Below are 24124 nucleotides of genomic sequence, written 5' to 3'. Positions count from 1 at the left end.
ACACTGAGTCCCCTCATCCTTGTTTCCATTCATGCCCGCCCCATACAGAGACAGAAGGCCAGGGATAGGTGGGGGCCGAAGCACTTTACTGCAGGAGGAAGGGCGGGGGAGGTAAGGGGACTTTAAATTATTCACTTAAATAAAAATGAGGAGGGAGGGGGATGGGGAGAGCCCCCCCCAGCCCCTGTTCCCTCTGTCCGTCTGTCCCTCGGCTGTCCGTCCAGGCAGCAGCTACACAGGCATGGGCATCTCATTGTACTCGTCCACACCCTCCCGCTCATCAAACACCGGCTCCGCCTCATTCGCATCCAGCTGTCAGGGAGGATGGAGTCAGGAAGGTTGACCCTGACCCACAGCACCCTTGGCAGGGACCATGGAGGGGGCTGGCGGGGCTGGGGAGGAAGGGCAGGAGGCCTTACGCATTTCATCTCTCGCTCGGTGAAGATGCGGGTGAGCACGACCATGCGGAGCGGCACTGTGAGGATGAGGATGAAGGGGAAGGCCAGGGAGGCTGCTGTGGACATGACGGCCCAGAGCAGGGCCAGGCAGAGCAGCTGCAGGGCTGTGAACAGGTGCATACGGAGGGTCCGAACCTGGGGCAAGTGGGGTGGGACAAGACAGGTGAGCCCAGGCTTCTCCCTAGCCTGAGGGCCCCTGTCCCTGGAGGGCCATCCGGGCCTGCCACATTCAGAGGATGGATGACCCTTTCCTCTCCACGGGGTGGGGATGGAAATGCCTTCTTGTGTGCTTACCAGAGGCAGGTCTGCACAGACCGAATGGTGGCTACCAATGGGGGCAGATGAGGGGCAGGAGGGTGACCCACGCAGACCAGGAGGGAGCAGAGGCGTGGGGCCCTTCTGAGCGGGGTCTCACCTTCTTGACATAGGTGACATCTGGGTGGTGTTTGGGTGGCATGAGCAGCAGGTGCAGCCGCTCATAGAACTGGATCCCGTTAAGGGAGGTAACTCCCATGTACAGGAAAATTCCAAAGAGCACGGCCAGGGGTATCTGCCGGAGCAGATCTCCAATAACTATGGAGAGGCCTGGGGGAGAAGGAGGACAAACAGTTGGCCCCAAGTGCTCCCACTGCCACTGGCCCCAAGACCCCTCCGGGAAGGGCAGGGACAAGAGGCGAACATACCCACAAGCAGGGCAACCAGCAGCCCCGTCACCCGCTGCTCTTTGACTTCCTGGATCTTGGGCTTGTCCCCCGGCGCCACAGCCTTGCTCATGACAGTGAGCGCGTTGGCATGAGTGACGGAGCGGACAGTGGCAGCAGCCAACCAGGGCAGGCCAAAGAGGGCACAGATGCCACCCATGGCCACAATGAGCAGCAGGTCCAGGTGGAAACCGGAGCCCTTCTGCAGCATGCGCTCCTTCTTGGAGATGATCAGCCTGGGCAGGGACAGGCGCTCACTGAGGCCCGGGCCCGGCTCAGCAGATACCTGTGTCTTTCCAGAACACCCAGCCAGTTGCCTCTGTCTCTTTTTGGACCCTAGTGGTCCCTGCCCATTCTGTCAGGACAAGAGTTCCATCATGGAGCTGAGCCCTATCTGCACGGCCCTCCCCGCCCTCCAGGACAGCTCCCGTCCCATTTGGTGCCCATCCCAGCAAACATCAGTGGGATTTTCTGCTGCCTACAAAACCAACTCCAGCGGCCAGCCTGGCATCCTGGGCTCCCCTCACCCAATGCAGCTGTGTTCCCCAGCCTTGCTGGGGCTCTGGCCCCTCCACGTACAAGGTTGTCCTGTCTACACAGCAACCCCCTTGGCCAGGACCACTCACGTGGTGATTTGCGTCTCCATGAAGATGAGGATGAAGACCAGGATGGCGGGCAGCAGGCTGGCAACCATCATCCACACGGGGAAGGAGCTCTTCTCCCCCAGGGGGTTGATGACCCAGCCTCGCTTTTCTGGGGCTGTCACCGAGAATCCGCTGGGCACACTCAGCTTCTGTTGGGCAGAGAGCAGAGACAGGGGCTAGTGGGCCTTGGAAGGAAAGCCCTGAGCTGCACTGAGGGCATGCTGTGGAAAAGGCCTGGTGTCTGCCCAGTTAGGAGGCAGCTCTGGGGTGGGGGCTGGAGGGGAACAGCCAGAGTCCAATGCCAGGCGGCACCTCCTCACTGCTGCGTGCCCCTCCTTACCTGGGTGTAGGTGTCCTCAATACTGTAATCCACAAGCACCATGATGAGGATCGCGATGGGCACCCCAAAGTCCCCAATCACCCGCCGTACCTGTGGGCAAGCGCCGTGCTTAGAGGGCCCCTGTCTCACTCCAGCCCTGACTCCGAGTCACCCCCCTCCTACCCCAGCTCCCGCCTCCCTCTGGCCTTCCAGCCCACGCACCCGGCCAGGGAAGAACCGGCTGTTCTTGAATTTGCGCAGGAAGAAGGCGATGAAGAAAGTGCCGGCCATGAGCACCAGCGACAGCAGGGCTGTGTTGGGCTGGCCCCGGGGCCTCCCCTGCCCAGCCGGCCCAGCCGAGCTCCCGTTTCCCAGGCCCAGCGTAGCTCTTGTTCCAGCCCACGTGGCATTGTCGCCACTGTCTGCCTCAGAGCTGTTGGAGACTGAACAGCCGTGGAGGGGGTGTTCCTGGAAGATCTGGGGAGAGGACAAAGGACTCCATCAACTAAACTGGCAAGATTTCCAACGTTGAGGGGGACAGGCCTCCCTGCCCTCAAGGAGCTTGTCTTATTGATTAAGAAAATGACCAAGGAGGCCAGATGTGAGCATGGGGCCACTGGGAATTAAGAGAGGGGCTGGTCTAAGTCAGGGCAGCAGTGGACTGTGGCTCCAGCAGGCCAGGAGGTGCAGGATGTGGAGCGAGGACAGTGAGGCCGTGTCTTCTCCAGAGCCTGACACAGACATGGGTCTGATGTCTGCACTGTGATCGTGTCTGTCATCTTGGGGGGGTCTTCCCTTTTACACTTCTGGATTGTTTGCCACTTTAACAAAAGCACGTTACCTTTGTCATTAAAGCTATGTTTTTTAAGATTGACCAGAAGCCCTGGTGTGTGTATGGGCGACGGGGAGGGTAGTGGGAGGAAGCAGAAAGAAGACCTGGCCCGCGCTCTGTGTGCTTCAGACTGCGGCCTGGCGGAGCTGTGGGCCAGCCTGGCCTCATGCCCAAAAGACAGAACAAGAGAGGGGTAAGACGCCCCTTGGCTCCCTCGGGTCCCGAGGCCTCACCCCCCGGGCTCAGTTCTCAGTGGGCCTGCCCACCTTCACCAGCTTGTAGAAGGTCTCGTAGATGAAGATGAGGGAGATGAGGAAGGCGAAGATCTCCTGAGTGAAACGGGAGACGAAGCGCACCAGGAAGCTCCCCTCCAAGGCCACCATGAGCAGGGCCAGGAGCACCAGCCAGAAGCCGATCCACACACGGCCCACCAGGTACTCTAGGTCATTGCTGCTGCAGAACTGGAGCAGGGGTGGGGGGCAGTCAGGGCCAAGGCCGAGGCGCTAACAGGGTGGGAGTGTTTGGGCAAGAGGAGGGGCAGCTGGAGCTGGGCAGAAGGAGCCAGCCCCGGAGGAGAGGAGCCTGTGGACCCTTACCGAGAAGAAGGCCTCCTCAAAGACCAGCAGAGGCCCTGAAAAGCCAATCACCAGCAGCGGCTGGGCACCCAGCAGGCAGAAGACCACGCCCTGGAGCGCTGTGGACATGATCAGCTCCGACACCCCGATCAGGTCCTGCGTCTTCTCTCCTGGGGTGGCAGAAACCAGCTCAGGAGCTGGCAGCTGGGGCGCTGTGCGTGCCCCGCCCAACCCTCACCTGAAGGCTTTCCTTACCCAGCAGCCCCCCAAAGGTGATAGCAGGAGACAGGGCCGCAAAGTAGATGAAGATGACGGCAGCCAGGCACTGGGGGTCGAGTGCGTCTCGGAAGTCACTCAGATAGTGGGGATAGCGGCGCCGCACATCTCGTATCAGCCCCCCGAACGGTCGGCCTGTCCGCCGAAGGGGATCGTCTTCAACTGCACCCACCGCCTCTACCATCTGCAGGAGCGCTGCAACCCAGGCCTCTATCAGGGCGCCTGCCGCAGCCCCCTTCCTGCCCACCCCGCTCTCTTCCACATACGCACAGACCACCCCCAACCCGGCCCCCCAAGTCCCCGCCCCAGGTAGCCCAGTCCTGGCCCCCGGCCTGCACTGTCCCGTACCCTTATCTTGGGCCGACTTGGGCTCCAGCCCAGCCCCCGTGGGCAACAGCCGGCCCTGCTCCTCCCGCTTCTTGAGCATCTGGCGCTGGAAGTGAGCGACGGATCGCAGCAACTCCTCGCCCTGCACCTCCGAGGGCGGCAGCACCACGCTGCAGTCCAGAAAGGCGTTGATGGCGGTCAGCAGGTCCTCCCGCTCGTCTGCCAGGTAGGCTGCCTCGTGGAATTGCTGCCAAAGCAGGACTGGGACTGGTAAGGGCATAGGATGGGGGCCAGGGGGCCTGGAGCAGGGCTGGGCGATATTGGTGGGGGGTGTCCCGGGTGGGCTCTGGGGAGGGGCTGACCTTGTCCGACATGAGGGTGGAGATGGAGCGGCCGATCTCGTGGTAGTCCATGTTGGCGCTGCTGGGGCCCAGGAGCAGGAAGAGGAAGCGCACGGGCACAGGCACCTCCAGCACTGCATCCAGCTCCACCGCCTCCCGTAGCCGCACAAAGGCCATGGTGGGGCGGGAGAGGAACTCCACGCAGCCTGGAGGTGTGGGGCCATCGTGGGCAAGAGCAGGGCACAGGCCACCTCCCAGCCCCCAGCCCCTGGGCAGGCCCAGCACCAGGACCCCTGCCCCCAAGACCCACCCCACGTACCCACGAGGACCACCGTGGCCTCGGCGTTCTCGGGGATCTTCTCCAGCAGCTTCAGCTCGTGCTTGGACTTGGAGCGAGTGATGCCAGCTGGTGGAGCCGGAGGTGATAGCTCACGCTGGGAATGCAGGAGAACAGAGCTCAGCCTGGCCAGGCCCCCACCCCTACATGTCCACGCTGGGGTCGCTCGCAGTCCTGCACCAGCTCTGGTGGCTGGGACCAACCCAGGCAGGGCCACCATCTCCTCTCACCTCTCGCTCCACCTCCAGCCGGGTCTCGGGAACACCTCCAATGAGAGGCTCGGTGACGTGGGGGTCACTCTCGGCTCCCTGGCCATGGTGATGCCCCAGCAGGGAGCCCAGGGAGCCAGCCGAGATATTGCGGGGGAAGGAGAAGTCCTTCTCGTCACTTGGGTGGCTGGTGGGGCAGAGGGCAGTGAGGTAAGGAGGGTGACGGCTAGGGCTGGGGACAGGTAGGCAGGGGGCAGTGGGTGGGGCCCCACCTGTGTTTTAGCAGCAGGGCCCGCAGCACGTTGGCTCTGTCCTCGGCCTTGATCTGGTCAGAGATGACCATCTGCTCCACCACCTGGTGAGCCACCCCAGGTAGGGTCTGCTGGTCCAGGTCCAAGAGCACGGCCCCTGGAATAAGGACGGCAGAGGAGCCTTCATTCCCAGGCCAGAAACCAGCGCTGGGGTGGAAGGGAGGGAGAGCAGGGACAAGGGGGCAGCCAGGTCAGCACAGTCCAGGGCATGAGCAGCGGCCTCCAATTGTATGAGCAGGGCCTGGGCCCCACTCAGCCTCGAGGGCCAAGTCCTCTCTGACCTGCTCCTTCCCACTCCCTCTCTGCCCAGTAATGTGGGGCTCAGCAGAGGCCGCGAAACTCCAGCTATCAGAGAGGCTACCAGGGCCAGGCCCTGCCCAGACGCCCCTTCCAGGGCACACGTGGCCTCACTGAGGCACTCCAGGCCACCCACTTGGGGTTGGACCTCTCTTTGCCATTAGAAAGTTCCTCCTCTCATTGAGCCACATGCCGCCTCCCCTGACGTCACTCTAGAGTCCTAGTTCTTCCCTGTGGAGTACGACGCAGCCAGTCTGTGGCCTTGTCCACAGGGCAGCCTTGAGCCATCTGAAGATGTCCCCTCCACCCCAGGCTCCTCAACTTCCCCAAGTTCCACAGCTGCTCGCAGGACTTTCTAGACCTCTCCCCTCCCTCACCCTGGTCACTGTCGTTTCGTATAGAAATGAAAGTCCTTCCAAAAGTCACCAGGTCATTTTTCTGTCAAGGTCAACCTTCAGAACATAGAACTAAAGAACAAACAGAACCACAGGCCCCTGAGCAGCCAAAACAGAGCACGCAGAGCCTGGCGGTGAAGGGCTCCCACTGCGGCACCTTGCCCAAAGCCGGAAGCCTCACTCAGAGCCTCTCTACTCTGAGGTGGGAGCAGTTCTGACAGTAGGTTTCTCAGTCCTCGGCCACTTAGAAGCAGGCCTTCTGACAGCAGCTGGGAGTGACTCCCCAGCAGAAAGGAGGAAACAAGCAAACAGCGGAAACATCACACACACAGCTCGAGAGGCCTGCGGCCTTGGTCATTTTGTTAAGTGTGCACAGCCCTACAGGTTAGAGCACATTCCCCAGAAAACTCTAGAATTTCAAGAAAGCTTTCTATCAAAATTGTTTAAAAACATTGTAGCATCCAAAACATACCAGCTTCAGTTATCTGAAAATATCACTTAGAGAAGCCGCCTGCTGAAAATGCCAAAGAAGAAACAGGAGTGTCAATCTCGCCCTGCGTCACCCAAAGACGGAGCCGGAGGAACGGCACGCTGCGTGACATCACGAGAGCAGGACGCACCCTCCTGGGCTCTGGTGACATTACACAGTGTCACTCAAGACAAATTTGGGGGCCGTGTGGTCCTCGGAGACCGGGCCCGGGCAAAGGGAGTGTCCTGGGGCGAGGATGGCGGGGGAGGAGGGCAGGGCAGGGTACCGTGGGCCAGGGTCCGGCGGAGCTCCAGGAGGCTGCGGAAGGACAGGGAGGCCACGTGGGGCTTCCCCCAGCGCTCTGTCTCCTCCTCCACGTCCTCCTCAAACTTGATCCAGCGCGCCGTCTCCCGCCACTGGGGCTCCTGGTTTTTGTCCAGCAGCAATTCATTCAGTTCCACGAACACCTTGGGGTGAGATTAGGGGGCACGGTGGGGTCAGAGCCAGAGGACGGCCGCCAGGGCTGCTCCCAGAGCACTGTATGGGTGGGACATGTGACTCTGGATGGTACAGGGCACAGGCACGGCGTCTGGGAGAGTTACGAACCACTATGGGACTCACTTTCCCTCATCTGTAAATGGGAGCAACAAGAGCCACCTCAAAGGGCTGGTATGGGGTTAAAAGAAACAGTGCACCAAGCGCTGAGCACAGCGCATGGCTCACAGGAAGTGCCTAACGAATGTCACTATGTATCCCCACACTGGGTTTCTGTGCGATTGCATCTACATGCATTCAAGAACTGGCACAACCAGTTAGAATGACAGAAGGACGGTCACCTCGGAGAGTACTGACTGGGCGGAGGCATGAAGGACCTTTCCGCGTGCGGCAAATGTTCTGTATCTAGGTAGGGTAGCCAGGTGTTTACGTGTGCAAAAAGCCATTGAGCTGTACACTTAAAAGAGTGCACTGCACTGTACGTCTGTTAGACCTCAATAAAAGGTTTAAAGAAAATCCACCAGAAGGGTCAAGGGTCAGGACCAGAGCCCTGGAGCCTAAGATGGACAGCATCACGAAGCAACTGAGTGACCTTGGCCAATCACTGATGCTGATTTATGGCTCAGGCCACCTGGGCCGTCATCTTCACAGGTTGTGGGAGGATCAAATGAGCGCAGAGGTGACTGGATTCTGAAAAATTAAGTGTTTTGCTCCACAGAGCCATCGCTAGCCCAAAGGGTCCTCAAACACCTCAGTACCAGCTGCCAGAAAATGGCCGTGATATAGAAATCAACAGTGTATAAGATGTGACTCAGAATCATAAGGCCCAAATCAACAATGTTGAAGATGTGTACACTGCACTTTTGTGTACAACCTGCACAAACAGGGGGCAACTCTGGTGCTCGAGATCATTGCTAGTCTGAGAGGTAGAAGAGGGAGCTGTGGGGAGAAAATGTGTAGGGGGACAGTGGAAGAGCGTGGAGGGGAGAACAGTACCTCATGGGGCTTGTGGGGGGCCCGGGGCCGGGCCCGAGGCGTGGGGCCAGGCTCTCGCCCTTCCCGGCCACTCTGCACAGACCCTTTGGCATTCTTCCGCACCAAGTGCCGCCGTACCCCAGGAACATCCTCAAACCGGTGACCTATGGGGGCCAAGGGGACAGGGTCAGCCTCCTCCTCTCTCTTACCCCTGTTCCCACCAGCACTGGGCTTGGCCCAGGCCCAACACTCACTCTTCATCAGGTCTAGGTCAGCCGTGGCGAGCGTCTGGGCCTCGCTCTCATCTGTGGGGACCCGGGGCAGCAGTGCCTGCTCAGCCCCAGTCATGCTTCCAATGCGCCTCCTCTCCTGCAGGTTGTAGCTGCGGTGCCCAGGCTGCGCTTTGGTCAGGGGGCGCCCGGAGGCACCCCCATCATCGCCTCCTGCTGTGCCGCTGGCCACTGCCATCACCTCTTCCACCAGGGCTCTGGACAGACAGAGCAGCTATGAGCCAGAGAAGGCTGGCCCCCTCCCCCTTGGCCAGGAGCCATGCCAGAGCAACCCAGGAGGCGGACCCCATCCCTCCTCGCTGCCCACTCTTGGCAGGTGTGGATGTGAAAGGGTGAGGATTTTGGAAGCAGACGGCAGCATTTAAATCCGGCTCTACCCTTCATTGGCTGTGCCATCTGAGCAATCACACAAGTCACTCAGAACACAAACTCAGCAGCAAAGCAGAGCTGAGGCCAGCCCCCTGTGCTGTGGGGAGAGGAAAAGTCTGGAAAAGCACCCAGCAGGACCTGCTCATCACAGGTTCCCTTGCTCCTACGTCCCCTCCCAGGCACACCCCTAACCCTGGACTCAAGAGGTTCATGGGGTCCCATGTTTCTAACCAAACAGAGCAAAGTATGTAGAAATGGGCCTTTGGGACTGTAGACAGCTTCCCCTCCCCAGTCATAAGGAAAATATGAACTCCTTGTCCCTTCCAGATTCCAACTTCTGCTCCTATCCCCCAAACCAGAATGCATCCTTTCTCTCTGCCATTGCCAGTGCATCCTGATCCCCGCCACATCCCTCTAAACTGCTCTCTAGCATCTAGCACCTCCCACAGCTCCAAGCCTGTGTCCCCTGCCCAAGACCAGTCCTTCCTCTGCCAGCTTTTCTCCTCCTACACCTGCCCTCAGTCCCCTTGGTTCTACTCACACCCTTGCCCACAAATCTGACCCAGTTTTCCAGTGCCATGCTCTCTCTGAGGCTCTCCCACCTCCTCCAGCCATCCAGCCACCCGCAGGCCTGCGCCTCCAGTGCAGAGGACCACTGTGGACTCAGCTCCACCGGCACCGCCCATCTCCCCAGCGAGTCTGCGCCTGCCCTGGAGGGGCAATGTGCCCTTCACTTCTTCACAGTCCTTCGTTCTGCCTGGCACCCAGAAAACAGCAGGTCCGTGGTAGTAGTGACCTTGAGACCTCATTCAGAGGGATTTCATCCAGGAAGGCTTCTCTAGCTAACAGCCCCAGACTGCAATCACCCACTGGTACTGACACTGTGCCTGAACCAGGCCACGTGGCACAGTTAACTTGTTCTGGTTCCACTTCACGAGATGATGAGCAGGGTGGATTGGCGGCTCCCCAAGAGCAAGAGGGGGTCTCCTATTCTTCTCCACTCGTGGGGCCCCAGGGGGTGCCTGGAGGTCACCAGTGTAGTCTCTGATCCAGTGCTTGATGCTGCTCCACCTGAAGCCACAGGTCGGGGGGATGGCGTGGGGGGCAGCTTAGACTGCACATCTGTTCCATGTCAGGCTAAACCATACCTAAACCTTAATTCACAGCACCTTTTAATCCCTACAACCACTTTGTGGGAAAGGTTCTATTCTCAGTTTCCAGCTGGGAAGCTGGGGCTCAGAGAGGTGGTTACTAGCCTAAATAGCTACTGAGGGACAGGCCTGGGACTAGAACCCCAGTCTGTTGATCCCGAGGCCTCTGCTTTTCCCCCACATCACCTCAGTGACACAAGCAGGGCAGGACTCTGTCTGGCGACATTACCCAGTCTGGGCCCCTTTGGTGGCCCGGGGAGCTGCCTCCTGGTGGGGCAGTGGTGGAGGGGGAGACGGACTGGTCCTTTCTGCTTTCCGGTCGGCACCATCATCCTCCTGGAGAAAGAACTGGAACAAAGACCCATGTGGGCAGGTGAGGCCAGGCCAGGGACACTGCAGACATCCCCCAGGAGCCCTGCCCCCACTCACCTGCACCGAAGAGGGTGTGGACGCAGGGGATGGTTGGGTGGGTGCCCGGGCTCCCTCAGCCTCACTGGCCTCATCCTCATCTTCCTCCCCCTCCTCAATGGTGGGGGTCTCCCCCGTTGGGGAGGCTCCAGGGCGCCTGCGAGACTTCCGTCCCGGGCCCTGGGGTGTCTTGCGGCGGCGGGTGTCCGGCGGCAGGTGGGTGGACAGTGGGTGATGGATATGGTGGGAAGACTGGCGGTGGTCTGCCGGGAGGAGGGGACCTGGCTGCTGGCAGGCATGGCCTCCCTCCCCTACATCCTGACTCCCAGCCCTGGCCCCTCCCACTAGGCCCCTAGCCCATTTCTTGCTGGACAGTCAAGCCAGAGCCCCTGCATCCCACCTCCCTGTTTCCCCCTCACATTCAAAGTCTTCTTCCCCATAGCTGCGGCCTGGCTCCTCCCCTCCTCGAGACCCGGCCTCCTGTAGGATCTCCTCAAACCGTTCCACGCCCAGGGTGCGGTGAAGTTCATCTTCCTCCTGCTCGGGGAACCCAGCTGTTGCAGGGCCCAAGATCTCTGGCTCTGGCTGTGAGGAAGAAGGAACGGGGAGAAAGAACACACAGGGGCTCAGCAGGAGTTGTACCCTGAAATCCCACCTTGCCCAGTGCTGGAGATCCAGTACCCTCCCAGCAGCCTTCCCCTCAAATGCTGGGCACTCAGACCCCCCCAGCAGTCTATCCCCCCAAATGCTGGAGACTCACACCCCCCCCCAGCAGTCTATCCCCCCAAATGCTGAGGACTCAGACCCCCCAGCAGTCTATCCCCTCAAATGCTGGGGACTCAGACCCCCCCAGCAGTCTATCCCCCCAAATGCTGGGGACTCAGACCCCCCCCGCAGCCTATCCCCTCAAATGCTGGGGACTCAGACCCCCCCAGCAGCCTATCCCTGGGGTTCTAGGCTATCTGGACCCTGGCTGTGTCCCTTCCAGTCAGTTCTAGGGCAGGTGGAAAGGGTCTGCCCTGGAAGGCTCGGCAGGAATCCTATGTGCAGCCCCGAGGTGGTGCTTGTGACCTGGGCAGTTCACAAAGCTGATGGGGAACAAACTTTCTCTGGCTCGAGGACAACTACTGAGCCCAAAAAGGAACTTCTGGAGGCACCCAAGCTAACTGATCCGGGTTGGGTCCCAGGCAAACTGAAACCCAGCCCCTGGACCTGGTCAGGAGAGCCCCCTCACTGACCTTGGCAGCACCCCACCAGCCCAGGGCCCCCCGGCGCCTCCCTAGTCCCACTCCGCCCCTCCCCCACCCCCACTCCCCCCACCTGAGTCATACTGCAGGAGCTAGCAGCGGGACTGCGGTGGCGCTTTGGAGAGCTCAGCCTAGCTAAGCAGCCTGCTGCCCAGCCAAGCGGCCTTGGTCCAGCCCCCCACCCACCCCCTGCTGGTCTCAGCTCCAGGCAGCTCCAGGCAGCTCCAGGCGCCGCCAAATATTTGCTCAAGAGCTTCTGGACCTGAAGGGCATAGGGATCTCCAAGGGCGGGGGTATGGAGCCCCCTCCACCAAGGTGCCAGCCCACTAGAGCAAGGAAGAGCCAGGGGAAGAGAGCTGGGAAGAAGGGCGGGTCTTGGGGAGACATTGAGGTGGGCCCAGGAGCGGCTGGGGTGGCGGGGATACTGGATATAAGCAGCTGCAGGTGTCAGGGGTTTGTTTCTTCCCAGCGCATCTCCGCAGCAGTCTCCCGGCTCCCCACAAGCGCTGGCCCCACTCTCACCAGAATTAGCACACGGAGGAAGGCCGTGGAAGGCGGATGAAGCGAGAGAGCGCTGGGAGCTAGCCCAGGGTGGGGGGAGGGGGTCGCGAACCCCTCGCACCTGAGGCCGCAGGAGGAAGTCCATGGCGGGCAGGGGTGAACTTGGGAAGGAGGGGGAGGGGACCGTCTGCGCCCCTTCCTGGTCACGTGCCCAGCTGGGCCAAAGTGACCAATAACAGGCTGATTCTGGCACTCAGGGTTAATCATTAGACTTCCCAGGAAAATCGGGAGGGGGCCACGTGGGGTGGTGGCCACGTGGGGGCCGGGAGGGGCGGGCCTGGGTGGCACGTGGGGCTGGGGGCGGGGCCGGTCTGCCCAGAACCACGGTGTGGACTGCAGCTGTCTCTAAGGCTGGGTCAGAAGAGGTCACCAGGTTAGAGACCCAGGGTCCCCAAAGTTCCTCTCTCAGTGCGGCTAAACAACCACCCAGGGCTTCAGGAAATAGAGCCTCAACTCCCTCCCCAAGACTGGAAGCTCCCTGATGGCCCACCAATATCCATCCCAGAACCGCCCCCCTATGCCCCCTGCAAGGCCAGGGTAGGGAAGGCAGCGCCCCTCCCAAATCCATCACAGGCTCCCCTCTCTCCTGAGCCTCTTCACCCGCTACACACACACACACACACACACACACACACACACAAACCCCTGTTTGACCCGGGCGCCTGAGCACGGAGGGGAGGCCAACCGGTGGGCAATACTCACAGTGCGGAAAGAATCCGCGCCCGAGGCAGGGCGCCTGGGGGCGCTGCTCATGGCCAAATCTTAGCCCTTTTCGCTGTCGCTGCGGCTTTCAGGGCAACAAGGCGGCGGCATAACCTGAGCAGGGAGAGGACCAATCACCGCGTGAGAGTGGGGCCAGGCTGGCGAGGGCGTCCCAGCATCGCGCAGCCCGGGAGCACAGCCCAGGGGAGCACAGGACTCCGGGGCTTCCGGGAGGCTGGCCACGAGGGGTCTCCCAGCTGCACAGGATCCTCCCCGACTACGAAGGGCCTTAGAGTGGCCCTTAGAGGTGGCAAGAGCAAAGAGGAGAGTTATTTATAGGAAGAAAAGCGAGGAACAAAGAAAGACAGAGGCCAGCACTGAGGCAGAAGAGGCATAAAAGGGCCAAGGGCCTAAGCAGGATGAAGCCGAGAGAGCAGAAGGTGGAGAGAGGCTGCAAAAAAAAAAAAAATAGGAGGCAAGAAAGGAGTCACAGCCCAGACCTGGAGAGAAAGCAGCAGAGATCAGGGAGGGGGGATAGAGGAGAGAGGGCGGGAAAGGACAGCCAAGCCAGAAACAGGAGCAGTGAGCGAGTGGAGGCACCAGAGGGGGCTGAACCAGAGAGGGGTGTGCTGGGGAGAGCGAGACACCCCGTGGAGCAGACACTGGGGAGGCAGGAAGGGAGAGGAAGAACTCTGGAGAGAGCCCCACAGGCAAGCAAGGGGGCCAGGCAGACACTAGGCCCAGGGTAGGAGGAGGAGCACCAAGGTGCCCCCTCCCCTGATGAAGGCCAGAAGGACGGGAATCTGGCTCCCTGGGGGAGGGGCAGAAGCCCAACTCCACTCACTCCCTGGGAAGGAGGAAGGGAGGATGGCGCCCACAGGCAGGGCAGAGCTTTATAATGGGGGAGGGGCACGTGACGAACCGGGAGGAGGGTGAGCACAGAAGCCCCGAGGTTCTGCCCTGAGGTTCTCCCCTCCTCTAACCAGGAAAATCTGAGTGGCAGGGCTGACGCCCTCCTGACCATGACTGTAGGGGTGTCTGGGGAGGCCACTTATGTGGTGGGGGAGCAGAAGAGCTGCAGTTAGGGAACCCGACTAGTGCAAATCCGGGTACCCATTCATAGCAGGGGTGCACCCAAGGATCTCCGAAGATAAAAGTACTGAAGCTCCCCAGTGTGCTGTTCGGGGGTTGGGATTCCCCGACTTAGGGCTAACTCGGGGGTAAGACAGGTCAGCATAGGATCAAACAGAAATAAGTCTGGGGGGTCAGTCCAGGGTGGGGAGCCCGAAGTAACACATTCCTGGCAAGCACTCAACTCAGCTGACTGCTCTCTTCACCTCCCCGCAGCAGGCCTTCAGCCAGGGCACGATGGGCGTGGGGGAGAGGGGCACTGGGGGAGGGACCCCAGTCAGGGAAGGAGTGTCCTGAGCACCTGCAGGTGCCCCACTCCCACCTCCAGGCTGTGCCCTCAATGTGCTCCTCCACCTCCCGCCTCCTGTGCCCCCCTCCCCCGCCGTCCCAGAATACAAAGCAGCTTCTGTCCAGACCATCGGTGCCGATAATCCGGGGTGGGGGCACATTCCGGGGACCAGCCCCGACCGGCCCGGAGGATTAGCATCTCTCCCCCTGCCCAAAGGATTAGCACCCCGGACCCCCACTTGAGCATTAACCACTCCCCAAGTGAATTCGCAAATTCCACGACTCTTCGATGTGGGGTTGGTGGGGGTAGGGGGCCGAGGGAAAAGGATAAAGTGGTCTGTGGATTTCTGGAGGTGCCGCCTCCCCTACCAGCATGGAACTCCCCACCCAGACAAGCCAGCCCCCCAAGAGTCAGGTCCAACTCTCCCGAATCGTCTTTCCCATCCCCACCCAGCTGCTCCCTCTTTTGCCTGACCCCTTGTCCTGACCTGACCCGCCACCCCCCCTTTCCGGCTCCGCCTCCCAACCTCCGAGGTTGGGAGGTGGAGCCCCTGGGCAACCCCCAGGCTGGGCGCCCAGGACAGGCCTGAAGGATAAAGTAGGGGGTAGCAGGGGAGGGTGTCGTCTGGAGCCCGTCCAGGAGTTGGGAGGGCCGGCCGCGCCTCTTTGAGACTACCCCCTCCTGGTGGCAGGGGGCGCGGCACCCTCGCTTTAGGGAACTCTAAGAAGCAGACCCCGGATCCCGCTCCGATCAGCACTCTGCTCGCCTCTCCATCCTTCTCCCCAAGACCTGGCTTCCCTGCGCCCCAGTCTCCGCCCTTTCCTCCACTTCCACTCCCTCCCTGCTCCGAGTCCCGAGTTCCCCCCTTTCCTTCCCCCTCCCTTCCTCCCTCCGCGGCCCTGGCCCTCCCCCACCGCCACCTCTCCGCTTACCCGCTTGCTCTGGACTTCGTGCGCCGGGGTCTCTGGGTCCCTGCCCCTTCTCCGACGTCCTCGCGCGCTCCTGACGACTCCCGGGTGCCCACCTCGGGGCGCGCCCCCGCCACTCCCAACTTCTCCCAACTCAACTTTCCCCCGCGCCGCAGGCAGGCCCGCCCCCTGCGTGCGCGCCCCCCGGCGCACCGTGCGCGGCCCCGCCCAGTGGGAGGAGGGAGCGGGGGCCGAGACCCAGGGGCGGAGGCGCGCGTCTAGGCACTGCCAGACCCGACGCCCGGAGCCTTGGTTTGGGGAGGCCACTCTGCCGTCCCGCGGCCCGGCCCCGCGAGGCCACGGTCCCGGGCTTCCTCGCACGGGACTCAGGCGCCCCGGGGACACCTTCTCGTGGCCCCATTAGGCGCCTCTGGGCGGAAAGGAGCACTCCTCACGCTGGGGATCCCAGGCAGGAAAACGGAGGCACAAAGATGATTGGGAAATTCGGCGCGGAGGAAGTTGAAATATAAATGCATCAGAGTCAAGATTCTCTTGCGCCCGACCTCCCTCCCCCTCCCCCCAGTAATCCCCAGTGCCTCCAGGAAAGCCCCTGTCTGCCTGGGGGACGGGGATCCGGGAGCGAGAGGGGTGATGACGGCTGAGGCTGGATGCCCATGACCCTGAAGTAACCTAGACTTTTTCGGAAGGAACTTATGCCTCGGAGAGATTCCCTGTAGTGACCTCCCTCCTGCAACACTATTCATAGCCATCACCTGTCATTTAAGGATCTCTGTGTGTAGTTCTGGTTTTCTCAACTCAACTATAAATTCTTCCAGATAAAGAATATACTTTTCGCTTCTTTTCTTTAGGCTGCCCCCGGGTGAAGCACAGCATTGTGTATGCAGAAACATTCAGATACAAATAAGTTAATTAAATGTTTAGCACCAACTCTGGTTCTGGCGCTGAGCAGTGCTGTTTGGAGCCGTTTTCGTCCAGTTCACAGCCCTCAAGAATGCAATCATGAGACAATTAGAGAGCAGCGCAAGAAAATCTATAATCAGTTCCTTAAGGGATGAGGTCAAGGCTGCTGCAAGTGTAGCATCTGTCTGTGCTTCTGTCTGTTGAGGGCAGTAACCAACCTGCCAACCCTCGGCCACACCCTGGCTGACTCCAGAGGGCCAGGGCTCTGGAGACTGATATGGGAGTGCTTCAGCCAGCTTGCCTCGGGATGTCAGAGTGTAGCGAGCAGCTAGAGTCGGGTGGGCTCCGAGTCGACAAACGGGGCCCAGAGGAGAGAGAGGTCTCTGGCTTATCTTAAATCCAGTCTCAACTGGGGCACGTGCCTCTCTTCCCAGCCCTGTGGTCAGCTGGTCCCTGTGAAGTCATCGTCAGCCAGACATGGCTCGGAGCCATTCCTCAATCAATCCTGGGGTCACCACATGGCCTGGGGAGAGGTGGAAACCCGTGCTGAGACTGTCAGGAGGTCGCTGGGACCTCAACTTCATCAACTGGGTCAGAGCCAGGCCACCCCGGCCCGCGATATAGGCCGTCTAACCCCAAACCCCAGAGAGCGCCCCACCCCCACCCCGGCTGCATTCTGGAATGTCTAGTCCCGGAAAGGCCCTTTTCAAAAGAAAGTTGTGATCACAAAAAGGAATAACAAGAGCGGAGCACCCTGGGAGCCGCGGCGCTACGGCGGGGGACGCCCGGAAAGCGGACACGAGATGCTTCCTGGGACTTGAAGTCCAGAGTTGCCTCCTCTGTCGAACCCGAGTCCCAGGAGTCGAGTACTGCAGAGAGCCTGAGCGCAGCCTGCTGGGGATTGTGGTCTTCTTGTTGCCTAAGGCCCCTGGCATAACTGGGAAACCAGGGCTTCCTTGGACTACAAGCCCCAGAAGCCCATGCGCAAGGAGGAGGGCGGGGCAGGGCCGGAGGCTGGGGTGCCGCCTCCTCTGCAACGCCGGGGCTGGAGTCTCAGAACCGAGGGCCCGCAGGGGTCCCCGCGGCCGCCGCGATGCAGAAATACGAGAAACTGGAGAAGATTGGGGAAGGTAATGGGACCACGAGATATTCCTTCAAGATCTTCTTCTGCAGACTATTCAACATTCCTTGCAGCCCTGGCTCCTTTACCGTCAGCAATACCCACAGACTCCGACCTCAGCACTGGCTGCAGCCTTGGCCCCGAGCTCAGCCCTCCGTGCATACACCAACCCTCCCCGTTAGCATTTCCCGCGGACACCCTCTCCCAACCTTAGTACTCCCTGTAGGCCTAGCTGCGACCTTAGCACTTCCTGCACTTCCTAGCCCAGCCTCAGCACCACCTGCAGAACCTCACCCACCCCCAGCCTGAGTGCTCCCTGCAGACCTCCAACCTCATCATTCCTGCCGGCCCGCATTTCTTCCCAGGCCCCTGCTCACTATTTCCAGACCCTCTCCAAGCGCTGCCTTTATAGATCTCCTACCCTGGCAGCCGCAGCCTCAACCTGCTGCAAACATCCTTGAGCATCTGCAAGCACCTTCTCTGCCACATCCCTTCTCACAAAGCTCTTCCACACCAGGCCTTCACCCTGAATCTCTTCCCTTACTCCTCCAGGTGTCAGAAATAACACATTCCCACGTTGCCTCCCCTCCCTGGAGGAGCTGCCTCCCCTCCCTGGAGGGGCTTCGTGGGATGGGAAGGGTGCCCCATCCTTTCCCTCACCCTGACCTCCTTCCTCTAGGCACCTATGGAACAGTGTTCAAGGCCAAAAACCGAGAGACCCATGAGATCGTGGCTCTGAAACGGGTGAGGCTGGATGACGATGATGAGGTAGGACTGGAGCATTGGGGCGAGGGAGGGGGTTGACGGCCTAGGTTGGGTGGGATGTGACTTTGCCCACCTGGCCCCCTCCCACGTGTAGGGAGTGCCGAGTTCTGCCCTTCGGGAAATCTGCCTACTCAAAGAGCTGAAGCACAAGAACATCGTCAGGTGTGTAGACGGGCAGGGTTCTCCTTCCCTGTGTGGTCAGTTGGAGGAGGTGGGGACTGCAGAGATGGGCTGATAGTGGGATAATAGGCGCAAACCTGTGGACCTGCCTGGCTGAGCCCTCCCTTCTCCCTAGGCTTCATGACGTCCTGCATAGCGACAAGAAGCTGACTTTGGTTTTTGAGTTCTGTGACCAGGTGAAAGGGGGTTTGGGGGATAGCAGCCTTGGGAGGGTATAGGGCCCAGACTGAGCTTAAACTCTGTCCCATTACCCCACCCCCATCCCTTTTCAGGACCTCAAGAAGTACTTTGACAGCTGCAATGGTGACCTAGATCCTGAAATTGTGAAGGTGAGGGGCCTGGTGACTCATTGAAGCTGGGGTTGCAGTCTATATTCAGCGTACCTACTCTTTGAGCACCAAATTCAGGCCCAGAACACAGACACTCTGGGGTGTCGGCAATTGAGAAAACCTGTTTCTGCTCTCCAGGAGCCTCCATCTTAGCAATCATTTTCACATGATCACTTTGACCTGCCAGTAATGCTCTGATGTCAATGAGATACGATTTACACTTGAGAGATGAGAAAATGAAACTCAAAGAGTTATGTCCATTCATTGAACACATGCTTATTGAAGGCCTTGCTGTGTGCCAGGCACTATTCTAGGCCCAAGACCAAGTGCTTTGTCCCAGGTTCCAGGGAAAACAAGTGCTGAATACTAATACAGCACAATATATATGTTGAGGTTATATTGTGTGTGTTCAAATGAGGCCAGGTCGGGGAGAGGTCAGTGTGGGCTGGGAAGGTAGGAGGGCCCACTAAGCTGTAAGTTTCAGAAAAGTAGGGACCAGGGCCCCTGTTCACTGTTGAGTCTAATACCTAGCACAATACAGAGTAGGTGCTCCATAGTGACTGAGTGATGTCGCACTGAGCTTGGTGCTGAAAGACTGGTGGGTTCCAGGCAAAGCAGAAGTGAAGAGGGGAGCATGGGCCACTGCTGGGCGCAGCTTCCCATCCAGAGGGTCTGACACTCTCCTCCCTGCCCCTCCCCCAGTCATTCCTCTTCCAGCTGCTAAAGGGCCTGGGATTCTGTCACAGTCGCAACGTGCTGCACAGGGACCTAAAGCCCCAGAACCTACTCATAAACAGAGTACGTCTTGGGGAGAAGGCGGGTGCTGGGGAGGCTGGAGCCAAGGGCCAGGGAGCGATTAGGGGAGCGGGGCTGGAAGGCGGGAGCGCGGGGCTGGAAGGCGGGAGCGCGGGCCTGCCCTGAGACTGTTGAAAAGCCCCTTTCCATGTCCCTTCCCATCTACCTCAGAACGGGGAGCTGAAATTGGCTGATTTCGGGTTGGCTCGAGCCTTTGGGATCCCTGTTCGCTGTTACTCAGCTGAGGTGAGCTGGGGGGCTAGGTTATGGGGGTGAGGGAGGGAGTCCCCAGTGAGAATCTCTCAGTCCCCAAACAGTATTTTCCTTTCCTCTATGAGCCTCCTCCTCCCCAGCCCTCTAAGTAGGGGGTCCCTGTGGGTGGGGTCTTCTCCAGGTGGTCACGCTGTGGTACCGCCCACCGGATGTCCTCTTTGGGGCCAAGCTGTACTCCACGTCCATCGACATGTGGTCAGCCGGCTGCATCTTTGCAGGTGACATGCTGGGGGTCTGCAGAGGCATTTTCTCTCCCATTTGAGTTGACAAATAGTGTCTGAAGGGTCCCCCCTGGGGCAGGGAGTAAGGCCCTTGGGGATGGGGAGGAAGGCACAGAGTGTGCCGTGGGAGTGAGGGGTGCTTTATGTGTCATCTCTCACCCCCTCCTCTTTCTCTCAGAGCTGGCCAATGCGGGGCGGCCGCTTTTCCCTGGCAACGATGTAGATGACCAGTTGAAGAGGATCTTCCGATATCCTTCTGTTTCCCTTCGCCCCAGCCCTCCAGAGGGGGAGTAACAAGCCCATGGAGCTTCGAGTGCAGGGAGAGACAGTGGTGACGAGCTGGGCCGGGATGGGGCTGCTGCAGGGCTTCCCCCAAGAGTGAGCAGATGGACGGGGCACAGAGGGTGGTGGACACTGCTGGGTGTCACAGTGCAGATGCATACTGCCAGCTGGAGAACGTGTGACTTGTAGGTAAGGAGGGCTCATTGGGGGAAGAAGCCAAGAGGATGCTCCTCCAGCTGAGAGGGGAATCCTTAGGATGAAGGAGCCAAAAGGAGCAGGAGGATGATTTGTGGGAGTAGGGGAAGGCCGACCACTTCATCAGGACCACGGACATCAGGCTTTAGGTCAAAGCAGTTAGCATCTGTAAAGGGTGGTTTAGTGGCCTGCAGTAAACATGCAGCTGGGACTAAAGAGGAGAGTCGCACATGCTGGGGCCTGCTTCTGTCGTTAGCTGGGGGATGAAGTGAGGAGGGTAGGGGTGAGTATGAGGAATTGCCCCAGGAAGGGGAGAGCCCCTCACCCTGCCCCTTTCCACCTGAGTGATCCTTGACCCCGTGGACACGCTGCTGGGGACACCGACTGAGGAGCAGTGGCCCGCCATGACCAAGCTGCCAGACTATAAGGTGCGGTGGGAAATGGGAGGTCCTAGTTCATCAGTGGTCCCTTTTATTTCACAGCCATAGCAGCCTCCATGCCTCAAACCCCCTGGTCTGATTTTCCCTGCCCTCCACAGCCCTACCCGATGTACCCGGCCACAACGTCCCTGGTGAACGTCGTACCCAAGCTCAATGCCACAGGGAGGGACCTGCTGCAGGTGACCAAGGGCAGGGTAGAGGGGGAGGTTGGGACACTTTTCCAGAGGTCAGCTGTGGGTGGCCGACCCAGCCAGAACCTGCCATGCCTTTCTTCCCTGCCCCAGAACCTCCTGAAGTGTAACCCCGTCCAGCGCATCTCCGCAGAAGAGGCCCTGCAGCACCCCTACTTCTCCGACTTCTGCCCCCCCTAGGCTCCAGGACCCCAGCCGCCAGGCTGCGGCCTGGCCTATTTAAGCCCCTTCCCGGGAGGGGAGGGAAAGCAGGGCTGCCAGTGTGCTGAGCTCCAGCTGTGCTGGGCCCGGCGCAGGGAGGGGCTTGAGCCGTGTTCTCTCCCTCCGTGGACTTTATTTAATTTCATAAACTGGCTCCTTTCCCACAGCCTGGCTGATGTGGTGGTAGAGTGGCTCTGGGTCGGGGTGAGCCTGGGTGGGGGGCTCTGAGACAGGGTGGGCTGGGGGGCTCTGCTCCACCTTACTGCTCTCTACAACCCTGCTTCCAGCTCAGACACAGCCCAAGTGTCTGGTCCTTGCTCCACTACTCTAAGTGGCCTGAGGCTGGGAGCTGTAGGCTGTAACCCCCACCCCTTATGGCTGGGCTCAGGGGCAGTGCTGTCTCCATATGTCTTAATGCACTGGGACACACCCCTTTCCCCCTCTGCTTAGGAGGCCCAGACACAGCCCTGGTGGGTTAGGCTGCAGGTGTCTGAGAGCAAGGATGGGCTTCTGCTGAATGAGGAGAAAAGGGCCAGGCCTTTCCTGTGGTTCTCCATATCACACATGTGCCCACCCTGTCCCTTCTCTCCTCATCCCCCCATATGCAGGCCTGCAGGCTGGGACAGGAAAGCCCCAAAAATGTGGTTAGATCAGGAACATCCCCTCCCCTGCTCCCTTATTTGTCAGTTTTCCAATATTTTGGGTACAGAGAGAGCAGGGAAAATGGGCTGTGGCTGGGGTGGCCTGGGCGTGTCCTTACTGGCAGGAGTGGGAAGGAAGGGCCTCCCTCCACCTTGTCAAGCTGGGGCCTTCAGCTCTTGTGGGGAAGTTGGAAAAGCAAAAGCTGTTCCATAGAGACAGGTGGTGTGCTGGCGCTTGGTCCCAACATGAGAAGAAGAGTCGTGATCTAAGGCAGGACAACAGCTTGTGTCCTTGGGAGTGAGCATTGGTGTGTCTTCTCCCTGTCTGTTCCCCGACTTCTTGCCAGGCTCTGGGTCAGAGGCTTCTTCCAGCTATTCCGTTATAGTACCCCAAATGTGATTGTCCTACCCCTGACTTCTCTCTGCCTGCACACCTGGCTTTGGGCTCCGTTCTCTCTGAGAGTCTGATGAACTCATTCACACTGAGGTTCAAATGACTGATGCCCTCTTACTCCTCTTCTCTCCCAGAGAGATTTCTGGTGGTTAACTGGGACCCAGCCCACATTTCAGACACCATGTCCACTGTAAGATGGCTGGCAGGTCATCTTGTGCCTGAGTAGGGCTGACCTTATCCTGACTAGACTGCCTGTAGGAAGAACAGCTGAGACTGATGCACTAGAATTTTATTTGGGGTGAAGATGGCAAAGACATGTGCAGGCTGGGCATGTCCAAGATGCCAAGGTGCAGCCCTGAAGACACAGTCACAGGGTCTAGAGCCGTGTGACGAGGTAGCAGGTGCGGTGGGAGGCAGAGAAAGTCTTGGTGACAGCACAGGGCGGGGTGGGAGGCCTGGTGAGACACAGACCACAGCACTGGGACAGGAGGCCTCGCACCCACTGCCCTGTTCCTGCCCCTGCCCTCCTGGACCTGAACTTCACCCTCTGCCAGACTTGCCCCTCCTCCCTTGACCTTAGGGAGCCATTTCGTTACCTGGGGCCCAGGCTGAGGTGGGGAACTTGGGTTCGATGGCTGCCCAGCCCTTCCTGAAGCTGTGGGAGGAAGGAGAGGGTCAAAGGAGGGGAGGGGTCCTCCCCCTAGGGACCAGTCAAGGTTACTGCACGCCCCTCACCCACTACTCTATTTTCTTCTCAGCTGGGTAGGGATGGTGTTCTAGGCTCCATGGGGAGGGGCAGAGCACCCACGGTGGAGATGCTGGGGAGGAAGACGGGGCTGTTACCAGATTGGTGCTGGAGTGCCTTTGGGAGCGCTTTCGGTTCCAGAAGTATCCCAGGACCTTGTCTCGGAACACCTGGGGGCAAGCATTGGGGCAGGTGGCCAGCGCGCACCTTCTCCTGGATCCTGTGGATAGATTCCTTCCCCCTCCCCCAGCTGGGGCCTGGGCCCACCTCACAGAGGTAGTCCAGGATCTCAAGGATGGTGAGCAGGCTGGCCCCAATGAACAGCCCCATCTGGCCCCCAATGTCGCCTGCAGAGACAGAATCACCAGTCAGCTCACAGCCACTTGCTCTGCCCACACCCTGGGGGTGCCCTGCGCGAGCGCGCATGAACACCCACACACCGAGCAGCTCCGAAACTTCATAGGCCTTCTTCTGCTCCACTGTCTCATAGTTGAGGGCCTCAAAGAAGATGTCCAGCACCAGCACGTTCTCCCTGGAGGAAAAGAGAGGCCAGGAAAGTTCGCTGGACACCCTCTGGTGCCGGCTGCTAGCAGGAAACAGGTGCGCGTTCTCTGGTCTCTGACTCCTTTCAACAGCCCTAGGAGGGGCATCGCCGCCCCCATTTGCAGAAGAGACGGCATCAGAAAGGTTAAGCACCTTGCCCAGCAGGGCGTGCGCCCAAAGGCTCGGCCCGGAGGAGGGCGCCGCTCCGCCCGCCCCGCCTCCCGGCCCAGCCCCGCTCACGCGATGTAGGCCTCGCTGCGGTTGTATTTCCGGGCCAGGTAGCGGGCGGCGGCGCGGCTTGGGATCCGCACCATGGAGAGCTCCTTGGCGTAGCGCGTGCTGGTGCACGGGTTGGGGCAGGCGCACGCGTCCTTCCTCAGCATGGCGTCTGTGGGCCACAGTCACCCGGGTTAGCGCCGCCGGCCGGGCGGGGTCGGAGGCTCAGGCCGAGCGGGGTGGGGACGGGATGCAGGGGAGGTCTGCCCCTTACCCAGCGCCGGATTAGCACAGTCCTTGTACTGCTGGGGGCTGCACACCGGCGCGCCGCCTGGGGTGTAGGGGGAGGAGAACGTTTCAGGAGAGGATCCCCAGGCACCCACCCACCCCGGTGCCTCCCTCCCGCCGCCCTCCTCCTCCGCTCTCCCAGCCCCTTACCAGGCATATGCATCATTCGGCAGCCACATTTCCGAGCCACGTAGCGGGTCTCGCAGGCCAGGCGACACCCCATTAGACTGTAGGGAGGGCTGGGGCCTGGGTTGGGTCTGGGGGGATCCAGGGGACCAGCGGGTTCCGACTCAAAGTCGGGGTCCAGAGTTTCGGAGCTGCAGTCGCCCCAGGGCGGTGGCAGGAAGCTCAGCTGTAGAGAGATTGG

At 60.1% G+C, this 24124-nt stretch overlaps 3 protein-coding genes across 5 annotated transcripts in view; 1 reads left to right on the top strand and 2 right to left on the bottom strand.

Moving 5' to 3' along the window:
* Positions 1–65: 65 nt before the first annotated feature.
* Positions 66–15206, bottom strand: SLC4A2 (solute carrier family 4 member 2). 3 transcript variants are annotated; one of them, XM_046669273.1, is made up of 23 exons: positions 15042–15206; positions 12690–12803; positions 10599–10764; positions 10201–10442; positions 10001–10119; positions 8216–8448; positions 7983–8125; positions 6778–6958; positions 5292–5427; positions 5041–5206; positions 4793–4907; positions 4495–4679; positions 4154–4379; positions 3785–4000; positions 3551–3699; positions 3221–3415; positions 2345–2599; positions 2144–2233; positions 1786–1952; positions 1142–1395; positions 874–1043; positions 420–593; positions 66–312 (listed from the first exon to the last, which is right to left on the bottom strand). In XM_046669273.1, exons 2-23 carry the CDS (start codon positions 12738–12740, stop codon positions 232–234), a joined length of 3714 nt encoding a protein of 1237 aa, XP_046525229.1. In that variant the 5' UTR covers positions 12741–12803; positions 15042–15206; the 3' UTR covers positions 66–231. The 3 variants fall into 3 exon arrangements, with proteins under 3 accessions (XP_046525229.1, XP_046525230.1, XP_046525231.1); XM_046669274.1 differs by lacking the exons at positions 12690–12803; positions 15042–15206 and adding an exon at positions 12049–12133; XM_046669275.1 differs by lacking the exons at positions 10001–10119; positions 10201–10442; positions 10599–10764; positions 12690–12803; positions 15042–15206 and adding an exon at positions 9223–9440.
* Positions 15207–16958: 1752 nt separating this feature from the next.
* CDK5 (cyclin dependent kinase 5) lies at positions 16959–21087 on the top strand. The gene is made up of 12 exons (XM_046669847.1): positions 16959–17068; positions 17738–17826; positions 17918–17985; positions 18119–18179; positions 18276–18332; positions 19035–19130; positions 19299–19373; positions 19522–19618; positions 19800–19869; positions 20466–20526; positions 20637–20717; positions 20823–21087. Exons 1-12 carry the CDS (start codon positions 17032–17034, stop codon positions 20907–20909), a joined length of 879 nt encoding a protein of 292 aa, XP_046525803.1. The 5' UTR covers positions 16959–17031; the 3' UTR covers positions 20910–21087.
* A 1182-nt stretch (positions 21088–22269) lies between these two features.
* ASIC3 (acid sensing ion channel subunit 3) overlaps positions 22270–24124 on the bottom strand; it is a 5932-nt gene continuing 4077 nt past the window's right edge. The window contains exons 5-12 of the mRNA XM_046670015.1: positions 23908–24120; positions 23744–23800; positions 23494–23641; positions 23151–23242; positions 22978–23057; positions 22809–22880; positions 22562–22620; positions 22270–22420 (exon numbers count right to left, since the gene is read on the bottom strand). Of these exons, the coding sequence (XP_046525971.1) occupies positions 22342–22420; positions 22562–22620; positions 22809–22880; positions 22978–23057; positions 23151–23242; positions 23494–23641; positions 23744–23800; positions 23908–24120 (800 nt within the window). The 3' untranslated portion in view covers positions 22270–22341. The remainder of the gene's footprint in view (positions 22421–22561; positions 22621–22808; positions 22881–22977; positions 23058–23150; positions 23243–23493; positions 23642–23743; positions 23801–23907; positions 24121–24124) is intronic.

The sequence above is a fragment of the Equus quagga genome, chromosome 8, assembly GCF_021613505.1.
Source record: "Equus quagga isolate Etosha38 chromosome 8, UCLA_HA_Equagga_1.0, whole genome shotgun sequence".
Taxonomy (NCBI): Eukaryota; Metazoa; Chordata; class Mammalia; order Perissodactyla; family Equidae; genus Equus; species Equus quagga.
This window is presented reverse-complemented; position numbering and strand designations above follow the sequence as displayed.

Excerpts from the sequence above, each read along its gene's own strand:
- SLC4A2 (XM_046669273.1), bottom strand. The coding sequence starts at position 12,740 with ATGAGCAGCGCCCCCAGGCGCCCTGCCTCGGGCGCGGATTCTTTCCGC. Across the intron at positions 4,908-5,040 it reads GGCTGGAGGTGGAGCGAGAG|CGTGAGCTATCACCTCCGGC; the intron begins GTGAGAGGAGAT and ends CTGCATTCCCAG. Across the intron at positions 4,380-4,494 it reads CCACCCTCATGTCGGACAAG|CAATTCCACGAGGCAGCCTA; the intron begins GTCAGCCCCTCC and ends CTGCTTTGGCAG.
- CDK5 (XM_046669847.1), top strand. The coding sequence starts at position 17,032 with ATGCAGAAATACGAGAAACTGGAGAAGATTGGGGAAG. Across the intron at positions 19,131-19,298 it reads AGAACCTACTCATAAACAGA|AACGGGGAGCTGAAATTGGC; the intron begins GTACGTCTTGGG and ends CATCTACCTCAG. Across the intron at positions 20,527-20,636 it reads CCAAGCTGCCAGACTATAAG|CCCTACCCGATGTACCCGGC; the intron begins GTGCGGTGGGAA and ends TGCCCTCCACAG.